The sequence below is a fragment of the Symphodus melops genome, assembly GCF_947650265.1.
Source record: "Symphodus melops genome assembly, chromosome: 12".
Taxonomy (NCBI): domain Eukaryota; kingdom Metazoa; phylum Chordata; class Actinopteri; order Labriformes; family Labridae; genus Symphodus; species Symphodus melops.
The window spans coordinates 7,150,688-7,172,119 of record NC_136702.1 but is presented as its reverse complement, the minus strand read 5'-3'; the positions used below and the strand labels follow the sequence as shown (position 1 = coordinate 7,172,119).

The 21,432-nt window shown below is 38.6% G+C and overlaps 1 protein-coding gene across 2 annotated transcripts in view; it reads left to right on the top strand.

Annotated features, from left to right (window-relative positions):
- The first annotated feature begins 414 nt into the window (after nucleotides 1-414).
- Nucleotides 415-21,432, top strand: part of uxs1 (UDP-glucuronate decarboxylase 1) — a 31,514-nt gene continuing 10,496 nt past the window's right edge. Inside the window, exons 1-12 of one of the 2 annotated variants that reach the window (XM_079357692.1) lie at nucleotides 415-843; nucleotides 1,610-1,743; nucleotides 3,274-3,301; nucleotides 3,912-3,960; nucleotides 6,645-6,688; nucleotides 7,863-7,923; nucleotides 8,705-8,885; nucleotides 12,098-12,202; nucleotides 12,560-12,619; nucleotides 13,385-13,506; nucleotides 20,469-20,588; nucleotides 21,126-21,169. In XM_079357692.1, coding sequence (XP_079213818.1) covers nucleotides 1,653-1,743; nucleotides 3,274-3,301; nucleotides 3,912-3,960; nucleotides 6,645-6,688; nucleotides 7,863-7,923; nucleotides 8,705-8,885; nucleotides 12,098-12,202; nucleotides 12,560-12,619; nucleotides 13,385-13,506; nucleotides 20,469-20,588; nucleotides 21,126-21,169 — 905 coding nt within the window. In that variant the 5' untranslated portion in view covers nucleotides 415-843; nucleotides 1,610-1,652. The other variant, XM_079357691.1, reaches the window with a different exon arrangement.

The window sequence follows — 21,432 nt, the reverse complement described above, 5'->3', positions numbered from 1 at the left end:
GTGGAAAACACTTTAGTCCTCACTCAGTTTAATGGGATGATCCCATTAGAAGTAAAAGTGGGCAACATCATCAGTTGTTCTTCTTGGCAGATGACTGTGAAGTATTGAGACTCAGTAGATGAAACTTTAGTTGAGCTTTTAAGAGATGGGATGAAAATATTAATTATAATATGAGTATAATTATGTATACATCACATTTAAACATTTGGGTTTACAAAGTGCTTTGACAAACAGTGAATGCAGAACAAGAACAAAGCAAATAAACCAAAACACAGAAAAAAGAAAAACACAGCAACGATATAGCCTATACAGGATCAAACTTAATCTAAAAAGCACTTAAAAACAACAAAATAATAATAATAATAATAATAATAATAATAATAATAATAATAATAATAATAAAAGTATTCTATGCATTATTTCACAGTTTTTCTTTATCAACTAGTTTCCTGTTTAACCAGTTGAATATATGCATTTGGCAAGATTAATATACAGTTTTGTCTTTTGTTTTAATAATTGTTTAAAGATGATATCCTTGAAACTATAACGCTGGTTGTGTGTGTTTTATGAGATGTCATTTGACCCAAACGCATATTCCTCTATATGAAAGGTGCATTTTAATGTTTTTTTAATGCTCTTTATAAAAACAAAAAGCTTGCCTCCCTGTCCCTGGTGTTTGGTTTAAGTTTAAGGGGAGGGGGCGAATTGGACCTTACACGTTCATGCGTACAGCGCCAAACAGGCTACAGTGGTTTGAACGGGAAAATCAAGGTCTTCACCAAGGTTTAAAAAAAAAAAGTGCACCATGGAAACTTTCGTGCAATAGAATGAATGAACCATTGTGTAAGTGTTTAAATTAGACCATGTTGTATCCTAACGCAGTTGCAAATAATGCCACGTCTGCCAAAAATGGTAAATTGTAACGTTTGCGTTCAATTGGCAATGATTTATGTGAGGGTATAAAAATAAAAACATGAATGATAACCATTATTATGAGCTCGATAAGTCAAATGAACGTCACCATAATTTCTGCAGGAGAAAACAGGCTGCTCAATCGAGCAAAGATCTATCGCTCTTCTGCTATCCCACGGCCCCAACATGAGAGGGACACAACTCCTGTGTGCATTAGCTGACTCGGACAGCTGTTTTATTTTCTCGGTACTTACTCTCTTATAGATGCGAAGCCGCATTCGCATCTGTTGTTTTTCTGGCTGCCGCTGTCAACAGAAGGGGAAATACGCTGGAAGTTAATTAGCTTGCGAGCTAGCCGTTGCTAGCTGCTAATGTATAGCTAACGGCTTACCCATCAGTGATATGTTACTGAGGAGTTTATAAGCAAGCTCCAACATATCATATTTTGTAGAAAAATACTTGCTCGGAGAGTCGGGGAAGAAATGGCGCTGACACGTAACTCTATATGTAGTTGTGTATGGTGGCAGTTAGTGTAGCTTGCTACCTGTGTGTATCCTGCTAGCCACGTAAACTGCTCCTGCTAGGTGTCGACGTAGCATGAATAAGGAGCACCAAGTTATTGACAGTGTGCCTAACATACCGACTCATTTTTTTAAAGACATAATTTACCCGATAATATGAATAACTGTGAGTGTAGATGCTGTAGCTGGACGTGACCTGTGTGTGGATCATCCTGTCGGATGATGAAGCGAGTCATCTGGCTGATTTCAGGAATAAACAGAAGAATGATGAAGCTGCTTTTTGCCCTCGCCTTGATCGCCTACATCGCCTGTAAGTAAACTCACTTACGTCGATTGTCATCATTGACAGTTACTTTATTTTTCAAACCGTGACATTTACAAAGCTCCTTCAAATAAGTCTTTTAGTTAAAGGAACAATTTGTGAAATTCACAATTTCATTTTCATACAACGAGGAAATTCACATTTATATAACGACGTGCTAAAATAATTTAGTAATCTGTAAAATCAATGTTTTCAGACAAAAGGAAATAATACCAATAATATGTACCTTTTTTTTCTTATACAGCGTGTGGTTTTAATTCTTTCACTTAATTTGTTTGCTAACAGAGTTTACATTAAATGTTGTATTGCTGCTTTTACATCAAAACATATTTTCAAGTTGCATTGTTTTTTGTTTTTTTTTGCTGTGAGAAGTTTGAAAGGACACCTCTTCAACTTTTTCCCCCCAGAAATTTTAATTCCATTATGTATTAAACACTAAGTACAACTTGTATTTTGAATAATAATACACCATTGTAGTGATACACATTTTAGTTGAGTCTGCAACATTTACATTATTAGCCGGCTCTTGTTGCAGACATACCCATTCCTGTTACTCAGACAGACAAACAATGACCTTTATTGGAGAGTATGATTGGCTTGTTTTGGCAGACGGGACATTGGGTGTGCTGTGCTGAACAGAGGGGTTTTGGATTCACAATGTACATGGTGTCTGAAACCCATGATTGTGTGTTTGTGTCGATCAGGTGATTTCACATCTGTATTTTTACAAGGATTTTTTTCCTTGTTATATTCAATGGTTTATATATTTTTTTTTGACAGAAGCTGAGACAGTCTGTCCTTTGTTAAACTTTTATCAGTGGCCGATTGTTAAGTCTTAAAACCATTTTCTAAGGTTGGCTCGACACTTCAGCTGTGGCTGAAAAGTACAAATATATAAACTGTCTCAGGGCTGTTGTCAGCAATGCCTCTGTAAGGAGAAGTGAAAGACCAAGTAAAGTCAAATCTAAGACAGTGTCAGAGTAAAAAAAAAAAAGATTAAAAAGGCTTATTGAAAGACAAATTACAGGTTGTTGCTGACGAAATTGATCCCTAGAAGCCAAAACTTGCACAGAGATTAAGCCAACATTGTTTCAATCATCCATCATTGCTTTATTGTTTTTAATCTTCAAATTGAATCCATTTTCGTTTTGCTCTGATGGTTATTGCAAAGATTAAACAAAATACATTTGATCGGTTCAAAGTACATGAAAGGCCCAGATTTGACAGACAGGATGTTTCCTTGCTAGACTTTCTTCCTCTAAGCCTTTTGAAATCAGTCTGACTTTTTATGGTGAGGAACATTTTAATCATTAACAGCTTACATTTCACAAACGGTACAGCTGCAGGAAGCACATTTAGAAAAGTTAGTCTTTAATTTTATTTTCCTCACCTGATTTTTGCTGAAGCAGTTTTTTTTTTTTTTTAAAGCCTGCTGAATGATATGAAACATTAAATATGCACTTTGAATTCATGATGCTGCCATTCTTCCTCTGACAAGATTCCTGTTTTCTCTTCCAGCTGTCTGGGGAACATACACCAATATGAGGTAGAATCCTTCATGTTTCCATTTGATTAAGTTTAATTTTGCCCTTAGAAATATCCTTGTTATGAGATATCTGGGTGTTGGTGCTCTTGGTCAAGATGCAGCTCAAGCAGTGTCATCTATTAAAAAATGATGCATGAAAGGTTAACTATAACATCCATAAACTCTTCCATCAGAATTCAGATCAGTCACCGGGTGCGGACACCCGGATTACTCACCTCTACAGTACGCGTCATATTTATTTGGAGGAGTGGGTGGACTAATGAGGTTGTTTACCAAACATAAGGACTTAGGCGGCTGTCAGCATAAGGCTGTTCTGTTCCTCAAGTTGTTTAGTCTCAGCTTCAATCCTGACAACAGCCGATGACTCCACCAATAATCATTGTCTTAAAAGTTTGACTTTGTCTTATTTGTAAACTAAGACAAATTGTGAAAAAAAACTGTTTTGTAGATAACCTTACATTCATATTTCCTGATATATAACTATACAATACTGAGGTGGGTCAAGTGTTGTGATAAAAGCAATCAGGAAGTAAGGAGCTTATTCTGTGGCTTTGTGATAATCATCTCTGTCTTCATCTCATCCCCTCGTCCTTTCTCTCCCTCGTCATAGATCAATACAAGAACACGGAGAAATGAAGATTGAGCAGAGAATTGATGAAGTGAGTTTGACCCAGAGCGCTGGTATTACCCTCTTAATATATTGTTCTTTTACAGGTCCAAGGAGCTCTGCTGCAGCTCTTACTACACATGTATGAAGCTCAAGCTCGTAAAGAGTGAAAGATATTTACGTTTATATCCGATTTCTACCTGAGGCCTGAGTCAATCAACTTCAAGCTAACAGTGCGGTCACACTGGCAATCCACACCGTGCTGTACTCAAACTGCTGACCAGCATTCAAAAATGCAAAAAAAGCACGAAACCAAAAACACCGTAGCGACACACTTTATCCCTTCAGTTAAAAAACGTGAACAGCTGAATGGGTCGTAAAATGAGTAGAAAGGTCTCAAGTGTTTGTTTTCAGTATTCCACTTTTCCTGTTATTGCCGAGGCCATGACATAAGGTATTAAGGCTGATGAAATAACTGGACACATCGACAGCCCATTGTCGGAAAAATGTTGAAATGCACGTTTTTTTTCTTTGTTCCAGTGAACACTGACCGTCTGTATGGACAGAAAGATTAGGCACATTTGAAGCATGTGGGTACGGCAGATGGCTGCTGACATGGAACAGGATTAAAACTCTGAGCTTTTGTTGTTTTTTTTCAATGCCTCAACACAGGTGACTGTGGGGGCCCCAAGGCATTATGTGTTTGGGTTTTCTGACTGTCCTTTTTTTGATTCTTGTGAAAATGAACGCCTGAAAGGAAAAGTGTTCAAATCAGTCATAAATATCCCCTTCAGAGATGAACCGAACGGCTCCTTATGGATGTTCAATGCTCACTCTGAACTCCAATTCTGTTTTCCAAGAATTGAAGTTCACATTTTTAACATAAAGAGTTTAAATATCCCATTGATGTCAGTACACTGGTAACTGCTATTTTACCAAAAATCAACTTAAATAACTTAACGTCTTCTACATGGTTGCTTATATAAAATGAATGTGAGCTGTAATCTCATCAAAAGTTGGAGGGAAGGTAATTACTAACCACTAAATCTAGGGTGACCATATTTTGATTTCCAAAAAAGAGGACACTCAGGACGGCCATGAGACAAATTCCGACAGGCTTCTCAGAGGTCTATGATCATCATTTATTATGCCTCAATGGTGCAAATGTAACTTCTGTAATGAAATCAAATGAAATATGTAACTACCTATAACAAAATAATAGCTCTCTTTTCAAATAAATAATGTGAAAATATGAACTCTTTGTGTTAGAAAATCCAGCTTTTAATATATCCCTTTTCAAGGTAACAAGATGAATAATAAATTAGAAAAAATGCTCACAAAAATACTAACTTAACAAACAAAAATGATCTACTTTTAATCTTATTTTTGTCTTATTCATCCTCCTTGTCTGCCCATCCATATTTTGCTGTAGAGCTCATCTTTCCCAGCAGTTTCCAGTTGCTCAACAAATAAGCTTAAAAGTCTTTGCAAGACATCTCTTTGCTGTTGCTGTGTAGCTGCTGTCGTGTTTTACAGTGTTTTTGTTTTTGTAGTTCATCTGTGAAGCTGAACTTACGCTTCGGCATTTTGTGTGCAATCAATGCTGCTCCGCTGTCAGCTCTGTTGCCGCTGTCTGCTGTTCCCTGTGCACGTCGCAGAGCCGACCACAAAGCAGTCTCTCGAGAATTACGTCACGTTACGAAGTAGCTACCGTAGTATTTGAGAGAGTTCCCCCGACAACCACTGTAGTCTCATTAGCCACATGTTAGCAAGCGCCGTTTTGAGGATGCATAAAAACTTCAAAATTCTCAAGTCGAGGTATACCCTGACATAGTTTATTTCCTCTCAATAAACTACATCAGGGAATATCTTGACTTGAGAAATTTCAATCGCTCTGTCAGGGATCAATTGTGATTGCACCACTAACAATTACTGTACATGTGGATGTGGCTAAATTCAATATTTCTCTGACTGGAAATGTTTCTTTTACTACTATTTAGTGCGCCACAGGAAAGAGTCCTAAACCCCGGAAGTGAGTTGGCATTTAAGCGCTGTGGGATCTGTCCTCTAAAAGACAATGGAGATTTTTCTCCATTAGAGTCTAACAGAACATCATCATTTCTTAAACTGGTGTTAACCACAGACCTTATTTCAGGCGTCCGTTCAAAATCTCCATTGTAGAATTTAGCCACATCCACATGTACAGTAATTGTTAGTGGTGCAACTGATCACAGTTGATCCCTGACAGAGCGATCGTTGGGACTTAATGTGAACCAAAGATTTCCTGCAGAAAAAGCGCCTGTGCACAAAAGAAAGCAGCGATGACGTGGTGATCCATGCCGTGGAGAGTCACCGAACAAATAGAAGACATGTGGCTCAACTGTCGATATTTCATTGTGCATGGTTTCTTTGTATGAAATGTTCTTTTCTCTGTTCACCCTCACCATGTCTGCATCTACCATGCGGACATGCACTGGTGTGCGCGTGTTACAACAACCAGTGACTACACGCGTATGGTTATCTGGGCTCGAGTCTGTAGATGTAAATGAAGCGCGATACACAAAATCTGTGCGCAGGGTAAACGTTTGAGTGACTGCTGCATATGAGTTTAGAATGGATCCACCCCACATAAGGGCGACGATGAGGTCCATTTATTATTGTGGAGTTGGATTTGGTTTCCTTAGCACTAACCTGAGCTTGAATCTCACAGATCTCTCTCTTGTCATCCCTCTGTAGGCGGTGGCTCCTCTCAGAGAGAAGATTCGGGATCTGGAACAAAGGTGTGTGTATGTGTGTGTGTGTGTGTGTGTGTGTGTGTGTGTGTGTGTGTGTGTGTGTGTGTGTGTGTGTGTGTGTGTGTGTGTGTGTGTGTGTGTGTGTGTGTGTGTGTGTGTGTGTGTGTGTGTGTGTGTGTGTGTGTGTGTGTGTGTGTGTGTGTGTGTGTGTGTGTGTGTGTGTGTGTGTGTGTGTGTGTGTGTGTGTGTGTGTGTGTGTGTGTCCACTTATTGAAATGTACAAATACGTACACAAATTAGTCAGAGGAAAGTGTGCAGACCTGACAATCACGGCCTTCTCTCACTGTCAATATGTACGCATTTTCTATCATTTAATAGCAGTTCAGTGAAAGGTTAATAGCCTATTTATTGGGATTAAGAATTTTCTCCCCATTCACCAGATGTTTGAAAAGGGAAACCATAAGACACAACTGCAAGATTCGAGGTCATAGCATGCATGTTATGACTCCTGAAGAGCAGAATATCCAGTTATAGTAAGATATTTAATAACATAATTACCCTTGTCACCTGTGACACTTTAAATGCTAATGAGGCAGATGATACAGCCAAGAGAGCCCCCAGCTCCCTACAGCATACTGCTAGCTCTAAACTGGAAATATGCCCATGGATATAAAGAATTCACATTTTGCTGCTGAAAAGCTTTCAAATACCTGCAGTAAGAGTTCATTTGAGAGTTATATTTTTGATTAAGCTCTGAGAGGTGCTGAAAGAGCACCACTGAGAGCAGATCCTTTGAATCTTCAAGGTAGTTTGCGTCAATCAATCGAAGGTCTGCACTTTTCTTATTTAGTTTCTTGGAGCCACAGTCTGGAAAATGGTACACTAAAAAGAAGCCTCAGAGCAAAAACCTTCATTGTTCAGTTTTTACCCAGAGAGAACGCTCAAGTAGTTTGACCAAATACTTCAGTGACTTTGATGCTCTTCTGTTGGGCCTCAGACATCCTGACTTTCTCACTGTCTTAAACTTTCAGCAGGCTAAATGAGACTCTTGTTGGCTGATGAAGTTGTTTTTATTTTTGCACAGCACTAAGAGCTCATGTTAATGTAATAGCCGAATCCGATCAGACTGACAAAACCGAGTCAGGCACAGTTCTGCTTTCATCCATCTCCTGGAGATTTTCTTTCGTGATTTTTTTTGATTGAACCTTCTCTCTTCCAGTTTTTCACAGAAATATCCGCCTGTGAAATTCCTGTCAGAAAAGGATCGGAAAAGAATTTTGGTAAGCGACAAACACACCCCCGCTTCGACTTGAGAGCAAAACATCTTCTGTCAGACTATAGTGGAGGCGACCATCGTTCCAATTTCCCCCAGTTTGTCTGATGATTCATTGTTTAAATAGCATAAAGGAATGGTAGCGGTTGCTAGAAAAAACACATATTTTCAAAGTCTTCATATTTATACTTGATTAAGACTTTGTTACAGAAAGTAGTAGTTGTAATTGAACAAAAAAAGAAAAATCTTGTCACACTGTAAAACCCTCATACTGTACATCGAGTCCTTCTACCCCTCACATTGTTTGGTACTGTTTGAAAAGCAAGTCAAGTCAACTTTATTTATATAGCACATTTATAACAGCCAAGGCGACCCAAAGTGCTGCACAGTAAGTTTGGCAAAGTACATTACATCCAAAACCTCATGAAGAAATGTAAAAGCCAAATTATAAATAAGTTGAAATGCTAAACAATAGTAAAAGCTCTAGTGGACACTTCTGTTGGGATAAAACAGTAAACTAAAGTTAAAAGCCAAGGAAAATACATGGGTTCTTTAAAAATGACAAAATCAAAGTGTTGGAGCTGCAACAGGAAAGGGTTTGAAGCCTTGTTTTTGGGCACGTCCAGGAGCAGCTGGTTGAAGGACCTTCGTGTTCTGGATGAAGCATGAACACGTAGAAGTAGTGAGGTGTTGAGCCATCTCGTGATGTCATGGCAATCATCCCTTTGGACAGTATCCTTTAAAATGCTTTATTCACTGACGATATCAATCATGTGTTCTCTCACTAGATTACTGGGGGAGCTGGTTTTGTGGGTTCCCACCTGACTGACAAGTTGATGATGGATGGTCATGAGGTGACCGTCGTGGACAACTTCTTCACAGGAAGGAAAAGAAACGTGGAGCACTGGCTCGGCCACGAAAACTTTGAGCTCATCAATCATGACGTGGTGGAGCCTCTCTACATCGAGGGTGAGCGAGAGAGTTCATGTCGGCAAATGAAGAATTGCTTTTTACCTTCTGATGCTGATCCAAGGTTGACCGGCTCTGTTGGGTTTTATTGATGCAGGAATGAGGGAGAGCTCATACATGTTATATTTATTCATAATCCGTGTTTCGGAATAAAAGCAACAACAAACAAGACAAAGAAATTGTCAAAAAGGGTTTTTTCAATAAAATCCATCCATCCATTTTCCTTCACTTATCCAAGAAAGGGTCGCAGTGGCAGCAGGCTCAGTAAGTCAACCCAGACTTCCCTATCCTATCTTCGCCTCCCCTCGAGGCGTTCCCTGTCTAGACGAGACACATCTCGGTGTATACATTTGGGTATGGTAAAGAAAGCCACCCCAAGCCCTTCTAGAGGGGCGTTTTCAAACGAAGCTCATTTGCATTTAAAGCTGCAGACACAGAAACGGCCTGTTCTGAGCAGGGCTGAAATAAAGGGGTTTATAAGCATGATCAAAAACAGGAATAGAGTGGACTTATAACAAGAAACTTCACTGACATCACAAGACATGTTTTGCAGAGCTCTGAGACTTGTTTAAAGTTCTTTCTTTTTTTTAAGTACCGTAAATTCCGGACTATAAGCCGCTACTTTTTTCTCACACTTCGAGCACTGCGGCTTCTACTCCGGTGCGGCTAATGCATGGATTTTTTATGGGGGACAATGAGCTTCTGCCGCAAAAACATTTGACTTCGTCACGTCGGATCTTAATATCAGTCATTTTGCGCTTCATGCACGCACCCTCATGATGGAAAACACACGGAGAAATACATATGATGCAGCTTTCAAGTTAAAGGCGATCGAACTGGCTGTCAAAGAAGCTAACAGAGCTGCTGCACGTTAAGATGACACTGACAGCGACAACAGAGACTGAGGAAGTGAGTAATGAAGTCATTCTGAGGCAGTGAATGGATGGACTTTTTCTTGTGAAATATATTACGGTCATCTTTTTCATCAGCCGTGTTACAGACACCGTCGGCTAGACTTCGTATTGTAACGGTTCATGTTGTAAAGTCAGTAGTTGATAATGTGTTCATAATTCCGATTATGTGGAGAGTCAGTGAATGCACCAGCGAGAACGTGTTGAGTGGCTGTATGAGAGAACGCTGGGGGAGAGAGTTGGATTGTTACGGCAAGTCATGTGTTGTTCTCTGCTGTAAACGGCGTGGTCACGGCCGACAGTGATCGGGTTATTAAGTTATTATTTGAACGCTCTCGTCGTCCTTTAACGTCCGTACGGACGCTACAGTATTTGCGGATGTTACCGGTAGCCTACGTCTGTGTAAATAGCTCTTGTTATAGCGTGGACACCTGCGGCTTATAATCAAGTGCGGCTTATATATGTACAAATACATTTATTTACTTATTTTTAGCCGGTGCGGCTTATATCCAGGTGCGCTCAATAGTACGGAATTTACGGTAGTTTAATTTGTGATCTGTGTAGACGGGATGTTTAACCAAAAGAATGCGGTCAGGATGCCAAGAAATATAATATAGAAATCTGTGTTTTTTCGGTTTTTTTCAGCACTTAAAAGCTGTTGTATATTTCCACCCAAAATTCTTAGAGCACAATCCATGCATATAATATGCATTTTATACATCGGATGGATGCATATGGTGTATGTAATACCTGATCAATTTCCGAGCTGTTTGTTGTCTTTAATTATAAAAGCTGTCAAAACCACCTGGTAGAGGTTTTTTAAATAACGTTGGAACAACCAGCGATTTTAGAGTAAAAAGCAAATCAGGGAACATAAAGATGACGGCGAGGTGTGAGGCCTCAGATAAAACTGACCAACTGTATGAGCTGCACTGAATATCCAAAGATCCTCTTTACATGCAGCAGTGCGCTTGAGATGTCTGCCTTGAACTAGCTCACAGGCTTCACTCCAGTTTTATGCTAAGAAGACGATGGAAGGCAGCATTTCAATATTATGATTCATGGACGGCACAGGTAGTGGACAGATTTGATGCGGTAGATTGGTTTCATCAAAACCTGCTTAAATTACATGAAACATAGTCGCTGGTGTTGTAAAAAAAAGTTAGTTTCCCGCATTCTGGCGTGGCGGCAGTTTAACGTCTCACCCTGAACTGCAGGAGACACATCAGCATCCTTAAAGCCTAAATATGCACCAAAACACAAGCTGTGAAAATCCATTTCTCGACGGAACACAAAGTCATAATAAAACTCGCTGTGTGTTTGTTGTATTAATGTAATTTTCTTCCCAGCACTATCACAAATTGTCCTAGCTTTGAGGGTCTGTGATGTTAGTGTGTACACGTTAAAACAGGGGAAGATTGGATTTTTAAGGAGTTGGAGTTTGGCTCATTGAAGGAGAATTAGGATGGAAGAAGTCTTGCCAAGTAAAAGAAAATGGTTTGGCCCCCCCGTGCGGTCCCTGGCCTATCCTCGGGGATATATCCTTGCATGTTGTAGATAATGTATAAATATTCAAATCAGCATCAAAATGAAATAACAAAAGGTCATTGGGAGACTTTCTGTCGTTGCATAAACAAGTTGTGCTTTAAAAAGGGAAGGATGTACGGTTTAGAGAACAAGCAATGGAAGTGAAGCTACTTTTACCTCACAAATCTGAAAGGCCATGCCTTCAGTAGGTGGTGCTGCTTCAAGAGAGCGGAAATAAAATTGGCGGGCCAGAAAATGAAAGGATGACTAAGACGGTGATAATGGGCCTTTGATGGCCGAGAAATAAAAAACTGACTGTAGACAAATAAGTTGATTGGACTTTTGAGGACAATACGTTTGTCAGAGTTGTGTTCAATCTTGAGATGAGTGCACAAACTTTGAATTGTGATCCAATTATCTGAGCTACTCTTTATATAATTTGAACATAATGAGGACGTGAGATTGTGACCTTGCTTTTCTATACTCGCAGCATGGAGAAGCAGGAAAGTTGTGTCTTCTCTCTGCTCTGTGCTAATGAATGTATTCATAGGATTTACAGCCCTCAGTGACTCATCCTACTCTCTTTTCTTTTTTTTTTTTGAAGTTCTTATTATTTGACCGACTCCACATTCAAGGCTGGCTAGCATTAAATGCTTTAATGCCAGACCAACAACACAAAGATAATTCGTTTTCACTGTCACTATTTTTTCAGTATTAATCAGAAATGAATCTTCGTTTCATGGTTTGGACTGATGTTTCTTTTTCTCTTTCCAGTGGACCAGATCTACCACCTGGCGTCTCCAGCCTCTCCTCCCAACTACATGTACAATCCCATCAAAACACTCAAGACCAACACAATAGGCACTCTCAACATGCTCGGTGAGTACATTAAGAGCATGTTACCTATTGATTTCTTTTAATTGTAGGATAAGACGGAAAGTACAGCAAAAGACTTCAGAGTTTTCCACACATAGACGACTTTGACTCAACATTGAAGAGCTTAATTTGTCAAAGAAAATCTCGATGAGGTCATGCCAAAGACCTGTATGTTAGATAAACTACAGTGAGACTGATTTATGCTGTTCGATGTTATTTTATGTACGCTGTGCTGTCTTCGCAGTGGGTGTCGTATGTCTTTAAAAAAATGTCTTAATAGTTCGGGTTAAAGCCAAGGTTTGATCTCTTTTGTCTCACGTTATTACAATAAATGTTTTCAATGTGTCGTGTGTCTCTCAGGGCTTGCCAAACGTGTGGGCGCCAGACTTCTTCTGGCTTCTACTTCTGAAGTATATGGAGGTAATTAAGACACTCCCCACTTCTCTTATATTCTACTGTACATAACCAGACTGAATGGTGCTGCTTTCAATGACTTACGTGTAAAATCCTGAGTAAATTAACTGATGGACGTTTGCTGACATTATGAGTGAAGAGAAATTCAATAAAACAATATTCAGCAAAATGCAGATTACACTTCCCCTGCAACCTCACAACCGCAAGACCTTTTTATTTATTTATTTTTAAACATTTTTACATAATGTACATCTCCAAGGATTTATGGTTTTCACTGATGATTTATCATGCGCTAATTTCTGCCGGTGTGAGCATTCCTGTCACGGATATATGTTCTCATAATTAAGGAGGCCACCTGTCCTGCACACCTGGCTCTGTTTATCAAGGATTTCCTTTTTTATCGCCGTCAGCAGCACCTAAAAATCTTCACAAGGAGAAAAACAATTGTTCCTGTTTCTCCTGTAACAGCACAGCAATCACAGTTAGTCTTGTTTGATGAATCACCATTACTACGTGAGAGGAGAGTCCAAAATCTGAGCTGCACCCTGACATCTTTTATTCCCGCTAAAAAAAAACAACAGTATTTTTGGAAAGGATATGAATTTATTAATCATTTTTTTTCACTTGTTTTATGAGTCTTCAAGGTTGAAAGCATTATATTCCATATCTACCCTCATTTGATTCTTGGCTACAGGAAAAAAAAAAAACACAGGATCCCTTTGCTTTAACAATGTGTCTGGAAATTTGTTAACAGAAATGTCTGTATTCCAGATCCAGAAGTACACCCACAGAACGAGGAGTACTGGGGGCATGTGAACCCCATCGGCCCCCGAGCCTGCTACGATGAAGGGAAACGTGTAGCAGAGACCATGTGCTATGCCTACATGAAGCAGGTATTGTAACCATCATCTATGCGTGTGAAAAAAACGTCAGCTGAGAAATTATTTTCTTTAAAGACTGCCATCATAGTACTTTTCAACAAGCCTTCAAATCTGAAAACGAAGCCCCAATCTAAACTTTAGAGTGCCTGAAATACAGTTTTTAACATTGGAAACATAATAAAGATCATTTTATTTTCACAGTAAAAATCTGCCAGTGAAAAACAACAACTCGCACATTAACCATTATGCTTTCTTCGACAGTGACCATGTGGTCGCTTTCTTGGGTTTCTGGATCATTCCAGTTGTTCATTTATTTTGAATCAGAAATGCTTCTTTCTTTAATCTTATATTCTCTAATGATAAAATATGCTTAATGTAATGCAGACGTGTTTATACAAAGGCTGTTAGGACTAAACACGCAGTATGTAAATTCCACCACCTGCAGGGGGCTCTCAATCAAAACGATAACAAAAGATATTTGTCGAGGCTGCCGGGGAATCATGGGAGTGATTCCCTCTGCTACTCCACCCTCACCCCCAATAAAAACAAAATCCGGGTTGACTGTAGTCGAGATGTACGAGCGAAACGGACGACGAGCTAATGTATTCGAGTATAATTAACATGATGTTTTTATCCCAGTAACAGTACTGCAGCATTCATAAGCAGTTTCCCGCTTCCTTATACAACCTTCTTTGATGTAACATTCAGTGTTTCCACGGCAATGATACATAAATGTCTTGTCTGTCACGGGGACCAACACGAAAGACACGGAGCGTAACAACAATACAAATAAGGATTTCACTGGCTTTGATCACTGTTGGACATATTAGAGGTCATGTAAGTCCTCAACAAAATAAATATAAGTCTGAACAATTTGTAATTGATTTAGATATTTTAGTGTAAAGATTCTACATTTCACACCTTTAAAGATTGATGGAGATAAATAAAGAAAACCTCATCTCATTTTAAGTAAGCCTCTTGAATAAATGATACGTTTCCTTACATTTTTTTTTTTTTTTTGGTTTAATTTGGTCCCATTCTGACTTGATTGACGCCAGCCTTTGATGAATAGATATGATTGACTTGTCTTGCCTTTGCTTCAGGCAGGTGATATTTATTTATCTGTCTCGTCTCCTGCTCCCCCTCATTATTTTTTTCACACCTGCTGGGAGAATTCTCGGAAATGGCTGCCCTTCAATAACCAACTGTCAGTCGTCTTGTGCACAAGGATAAGAATATCACAAGTTCCATCTATTGCCCAGTCATGTAATCAAAATTCATTAACATTTGAGTGGAGGTTATGCAGTCTGCGAAAGATTTCAAACTGTGCTTCCTTTTTATTTAATGTGGCTAAACAAAATATTGTCACACACAGAGAAGCAGATGGACATTTAAATCACGTAACTATTTTTTCAATGTGGCCTCATCAATTCATAAGAAGTAGACAAATGTGTTGTGACGATCCAATTTTGGGATGCAAATTTGCGTGCTTTCTTAAAACTGAATAATTATGTAGAAGGAAAAAAGGTGCGTCACATCACCCCAATCTTCTGACTTCAGACAAGTTGAGAAAAACGAGAGATTTTGAGAGATACACACTATGAGGTGAGTGATTAGACTTAGACTTAGACTAAACTTTATTGATCCTTTGGGATGACTCCCTCAGGAAATTTAGGTTCCAGCAGCATATACAATAATTCAGATAACTGTAAAGAATGTCTGAGCGATCTGGAAATCCAGAAGTCAGTATTTTGGTCAACAACACACAGCCTTTTATTAGACACTTCTATTTAGGAGTAAAGATTGTATATGCCTTTAAAGTTCAGTTTATAAAGAGCATGCGTCTTTGCTTTCTAGCGCCATTCATTATTAGAATGTTTACATGAAATGAAGCACGAACACTTTACCATAATCTTAAACGGTTTTTCACACGCCATCCAGGAGGTGTTACCCATCAGCCCCCTGCCTTTTGCTTGTCAATGCAGCACGTGGGCGCCCTTCTTTCTCTCTTCCGTTGAAGCGCTCAGCTCAGCCCAGGATGTTGAGCTGAGCCCTCAGTGCAGCACGTTTATTTCCCTCTCCTGAAAGTCATCTTCTATACAATCAATTTATCGACTCATCAGATTAAAGTAGTAAGATTACATCATAGATCATTTTTAGACCTGAAATTTGTCTTCACAAAATGTATATGTCTATATAGCGTCTATGATCCAGGAGGGAGAGCACAAAATCATCTATAATAACTTTTTATTAATGACCCTTTTCACATTGCAAGCCGGAATGATCAGTTAGGATTAATTGAACAGATTTTCCTGTTTGGCTGCGGACATTATTGTTTAAATGTAACCTCTATCAGATTCCACCGTGAACTGGTTATTGTCCTGAACTGTACTCCATCTGTAAAAGACCAGCAACAAAGTTGTTACTCACAGCACCGTGTTTATGAAGGTTAACATGGAAACCATTGAGCTAAGCATGGTTTATGGTTTCATTAGGAAACTGTGCAGTGGAAGACAGTGAATCTCTGAGAGTGAGGAGGAGGAGAGACATTTTAATGATGGCTTTTGTTTGAGTTTTGGTCGCTCCGTCAGTACTGAGGTGTGTGTGGGTGCAGAGACGAACTCAGTGATGTCAAAGTAGCCTCCATTCCGACCCAACTTTTCAGACATAAGTTCGCAGTGCATGCATATTCTACCTGAGATCCTGAGAGTCTGAGATTTAAAACCACACAGGAAGGTGGCCCAATTCTGATTTGAAAACATCAGAGCTCTTGTTGCTTACTGTTCAAAATGTTTTTAAAGAAAAAAACTGTTCAGTCACATACGAACAAAAGACAGATCTGGATCCGGTCGAGGTGTTTGTGCATGACATGCTGTATAGAGCACTATGAGGGTTCAAAGGACTACAAAAAAATCATTGAATAATATTCAATTTGAATCAAATTTTCTGAATTTCCTTGGAGGCATTTTGGATTTTGAATTGAGCCCTAATTTCAGTAACTAGTGTATTTCTTCTCAGAAATAAGGACTTAATAATAATTATCCTTTGTATAATAATGACTCCTTTTTATCACTATAATAAGTAGAATAAAATAAAATTGAGCGGAAAGGGATATGCAGATTTTTCTTTCAGATTGATTAACTGAAGCATGACTTAATTCTACTTACACAAGTTTTAATGTGACTTACGTTGTTCTGTGCGTCATAGCCAACTTTAGTAGCTTTTTTTTCATTCAGCTCATTCAAATGTAACAAACTCAAAATCCAACCAGCCTCTCGGACACATGTGAAGTGGATCGTACACAAATGTCAATGACAAATTTTATTTGACATGTTGTCAGCCCAAGGTACAGGTCAGTGGCGTCTTTTTTTACGTCCATTTCTGTCCTTTCCTTTATTCATTCCCAAGTTAAAAAAAAAAAAACAAGAACATACATCCTCCTGTTTCCCTCTCAACTTATCTCCAAACAACACCTGGTGCCAAAATACCCAGCTCTGCCAGAAACAAAATAAACAATAACATTCTCCAGCTTGATCACTGACATGTAAAATAAAATACTTCATTTTAAATAAGGCCAAAGAGACTGTTCATATTTCCTCATCACTGAAATACTCATCGAGAATGGACTTGTGTCAGGCGAAATCTGCACAATGAGAATGAGTGCTATATTAATACATTTTTATTAAAAGTTTTATAAAATATTAGGCAATATCTTGTATTTATTTCAGTACTATAACTTTGCCAATGTTATTTTGTCATTGAGACAGTGTGCAGGATGTTTGCAATTAATTGACTGATTTCACTCTATTGCCCCCCTGTACACTGCCATTAAACGCAACTTTCACATTTATGAGATTCCAAAAGGAGACCTGTAGAGGACCACAGCTGGCCTCTCTTGGTTCCTTGCATTTTTTGTGTGGGGGTTCAAAACATGATGGAAGATCTTAAGTCTAGAGCACTTTTTGATCATATTGATTATTAAAATATCAGCAATTAAATCATTTAAAACACCTAGCCTTAAAAAGTATCAAAGTACAGAAAATGTTGACAACCGTGTTTTGAGCTCCTTAAAGTGATGAGAAGTTTCCTTTAACTGCTTTTGCAGTCAAACAGATAGTGGTGAGAATATGGACCAATGAAGAGCTGATTGTATCATGTCTGAGTTCTCCACTTGCATTTTTACAGTAGCGCTATTCAGAGCTTTCTCTTACTTTCGTTGTCTGGTGTCATGTTGGCCTTTTCATCATGTTAATTAATGTCAATTTACACTTTTTTTCGTCTCTGAGTGTTGACACATTACCTGGACTCTCTGTGCTCTTGAGTCTCTTGTACATGTTCTGTTGCACTGTTCCCCTTCAGAAAGTCTTGTGGTCGCCCCAAGCAACTGAAAATCACATATCCCTTAACAGATTTATCAATATGGCTGTGCTCTGAAACAGCCAGCCTTTCTAAATGTGAATTTCTTTTCACTTCTGAAAAAATTGTTATTCACACATCACACGCAGGCATACACACACGTACATCAACAAAATCGATCTATGTTGTTTTCACGTCCCATTGACACAAATACCCTTCATTGTGATGGTTTCTGAAACTGTTTTGCTTTAAGAGCATTTTAAAAAGGCCCATTTCCTAGTAATTACCCTGACATGCGCTTGAATATTAGTGAAAATTTCACGTTGTTTTCCTTTCATCCATGTGGCTCTCCAAGGAGCGCTCTCAGGGATGTATGTGGAGTCGCCTTCCATTGAGTTTAATAACCTGAAGGCGAGGTGGTTGGTTTTGTGCAACATGACACATTCAGGTCATTACACAGATGTGAGGTATTTAAAAGACGATCACAAAACACATCTGTGTGTAGTGACGAGAAATATCATCAATATCGGGGGATACAATATGGACGTTCGCACTGTCAGTGCTTCGGGCCCTAATTAGCCTGCATGGCTAAATCTGTTCCATTTACATGTGTGACTTTGTTGCTCTTGTTAAATTAATGCGCGTTGTCCCTTTTTAAATCAAGAAATCACAATTATGTTCATAGTCACTGGGGATCCCCAATTAATTCAAACTGATGTTATTGAAATCCTGCGTTACACTCAGATCACTCATTATTTAAACTTTGAGCGTGAACTTGCTTTATTGGTGCAGTTTGTTTACCTTGTTAAACAAACTGTACAGGTACATACACACACACCAGCTTTCCTATTACCAACAGGATTGCACACTCTCCAAGAGCTCTCCATCATTTCGTCCCAATTGTGTCCTTGTTCTCTCCCATACTGAATACATTGTGAACACTGAATTTCATGTTGCACAGTTTCAAAATCAATCTACATAATATTCATGTTTTTATTCATGTGATATGACCTGAAATGGTTCGAGTAGTACTGTATGTATTAATCTCTGAGGTTGACACATGAAGGCCATGGTTTTTTTTAAAGGAAATCTTTTCTAAGTGCAGGATCAGTGTGAGTACCAAGTATGTACCGGTAGTTGGCCTCATTTATTCATTCTTTGTCCGAGGCTGTGAGAGTCGTTGTTGTCTTGAGGGTGTTTTGACAGCAGATCAGTTAAGTTTCCTCTCACAGACATTCTCACATTATGCAGGTAGTTCTGCTTCAAATTCTTAGAACATAAATTCTGGTGTCTCATAAAAACGTCAACAGATTATGTAGGACGGTATAGACCTATCTCGTCCTCCGGTTTGGAAGAGCAACAGGTCGAGGCACATCTCCTTCTGACACCTTCTTAATGCGCACACGCAGTTGGAGGACAGACATCTCACCAGAACATGCAGCGAGTTGCACCAAACAACATGATGTGAAGGCTCACAAGAGGAACACGTAGCCATCAAATTCAGAGTAAACTATCATTTCTAAAAACTCTAGATATCAAGTCCGAAACAGAGTTTGAGAAAGTAGAAAAGAGGTGAGAGAGTGAAATAGTTGAAAGGTAAAATGTGATTTTGGTGTGATGTTCACTTCAAAGATTAATTTCTTCATGTTCTGTATTTAGTTTGAATCACTTTGTAACTGTCCTGAGAAGTTCAACTTGAATAAAGAAAATTATCATTTCATCATTTTTATCACTATTCTTAGAAATCTTCTATTCCAGCGTGTCCTTCTGTCTTCTCTGAAACACAGTGGACACAGTAACCGTTAGCAGATGTGACTTAAGGCTGTTTCGTTCAAAGGAAATGACAACGTTGTTTAACATTGACCAAACAAATAAAACTTCAAGGCACTCTCTGAGTCACATCCTACTTTTGGAAACAATAGTGGTCCTTGCTGTTTCACAACAATATTATGATACGTCTTATGTTCATCATTTCTGCTTTGATTTGAGAGACCCTACAAACTCTGCATCCAGGACACAGAGTGTTTCCTGTATATGAATACTTCATGTTGTAAGGATGAGCTTTGTAAGCATTTTGGAGACAGCTGCTCAGATCATGATTGAATAGACTGATGAAGGGTGCAAAGCATATCAAACTAAATACATGTTTTTTTTAAAAATCGGATTAAATAGTGACTAACGCTGTAGTGACTAACATGTTTTCCTGCAGGTGATTCATAAATAATGTATTGGACGACTTGTGTGTTTGATATAATATTTATACACTCTTGCACAGAGTGTCTACTATATGTTACATAACATGCTGCTTATACTTGATCATTAGTGGGGCTCCATGTTTTATCACCCACATCAGCATTATATCAATTTCTTACATTTATAATGTTATTTCATGCATTCGTTATTTCAGGCCCATTAATGACTGTTTTTGTACAGAAAGATCTTTGCATCATCTTATTGCCTTTTGCTTGACTGCTCTCTGTTTGATGCCTTGTGTGCTTCAGGTCCTGAGTTCTTGCCTTTGCGTTGTCTGTCAGTCATCCAACTAATTGTTAAAGATGCACATTAAAAAGATCACTCGGAGCTTATCGTCACGCTCTTTGTTGTGTCTTTGCTCTCAGGAAGGAGTGGAGGTGAGGGTGGCAAGAATCTTCAACACCTTTGGCTCCAGGATGCACATGAACGATGGCCGTGTCGTCAGTAACTTCATCCTGCAGGCTCTGCAGGGAGAACCGCTCACTGTAAGCAGTTTAAGTGTTCAAATGGTTGTGTGCTCTCGCTGTATTAATCAGGCGCTTCCAACATACGTCTGTTGGACTCTACAGAGCCAGGAGCAAAGCTAATGTGAAATCCCCCGGCATTGAGGCTGATGCAAGTTGCCGGTATAGTAAATCACATGAAAGCATGTTGATTTAACATGATTCTGTTCGCAATCTGAATACTTGTTTATTTCATATAATGAGGGAAATACAGTAATCAGAAAAGGGTTTAAAAGCAACATGCGCAGATCAAAAGTAATGACTAAACACATATCATGTTCAGTAGTTAAGAAGTTATTATAGTAACAAAAAAAAAACTTCTTAACTAAAAATAGTTTTAAGAAAAAGGATTAAAAATCACCTAATATCTTTTTAGTGCCTACAAATGAAATATGATTTATTGCAGTTGCTAAAAACATCTTATGTACGGTACTATTTTTATGACGCATCGTAAAACACCTTTACCTCCTGTGTTTGCCCCGTGCAGGTCTGATCATCACTTTTCTCTTGTTGTTCTAGGTGTATGGTACTGGTGCTCAAACGAGAGCCTTTCAGTATGTGAGGTAAGAATGTTCAAAATCTTTAACAAAAAAAAAACTTCAGTTACAACTGAGGAAACGGTTAAATAATAACATTAGAAATGAAATGTGGTTAACTCATTTAGACCTGACCAGACCTGGTATAGTATGTAAAATTGCATACTAATATTTACATTAAAATATCTAACTTGAATTATATGGACTAAACCCATGTTATATACATTTTTTAGTTGAGAACTTAAATTACCTCAAATCTTCCTTATAAAGTCATCAAAGCTAGAGACATT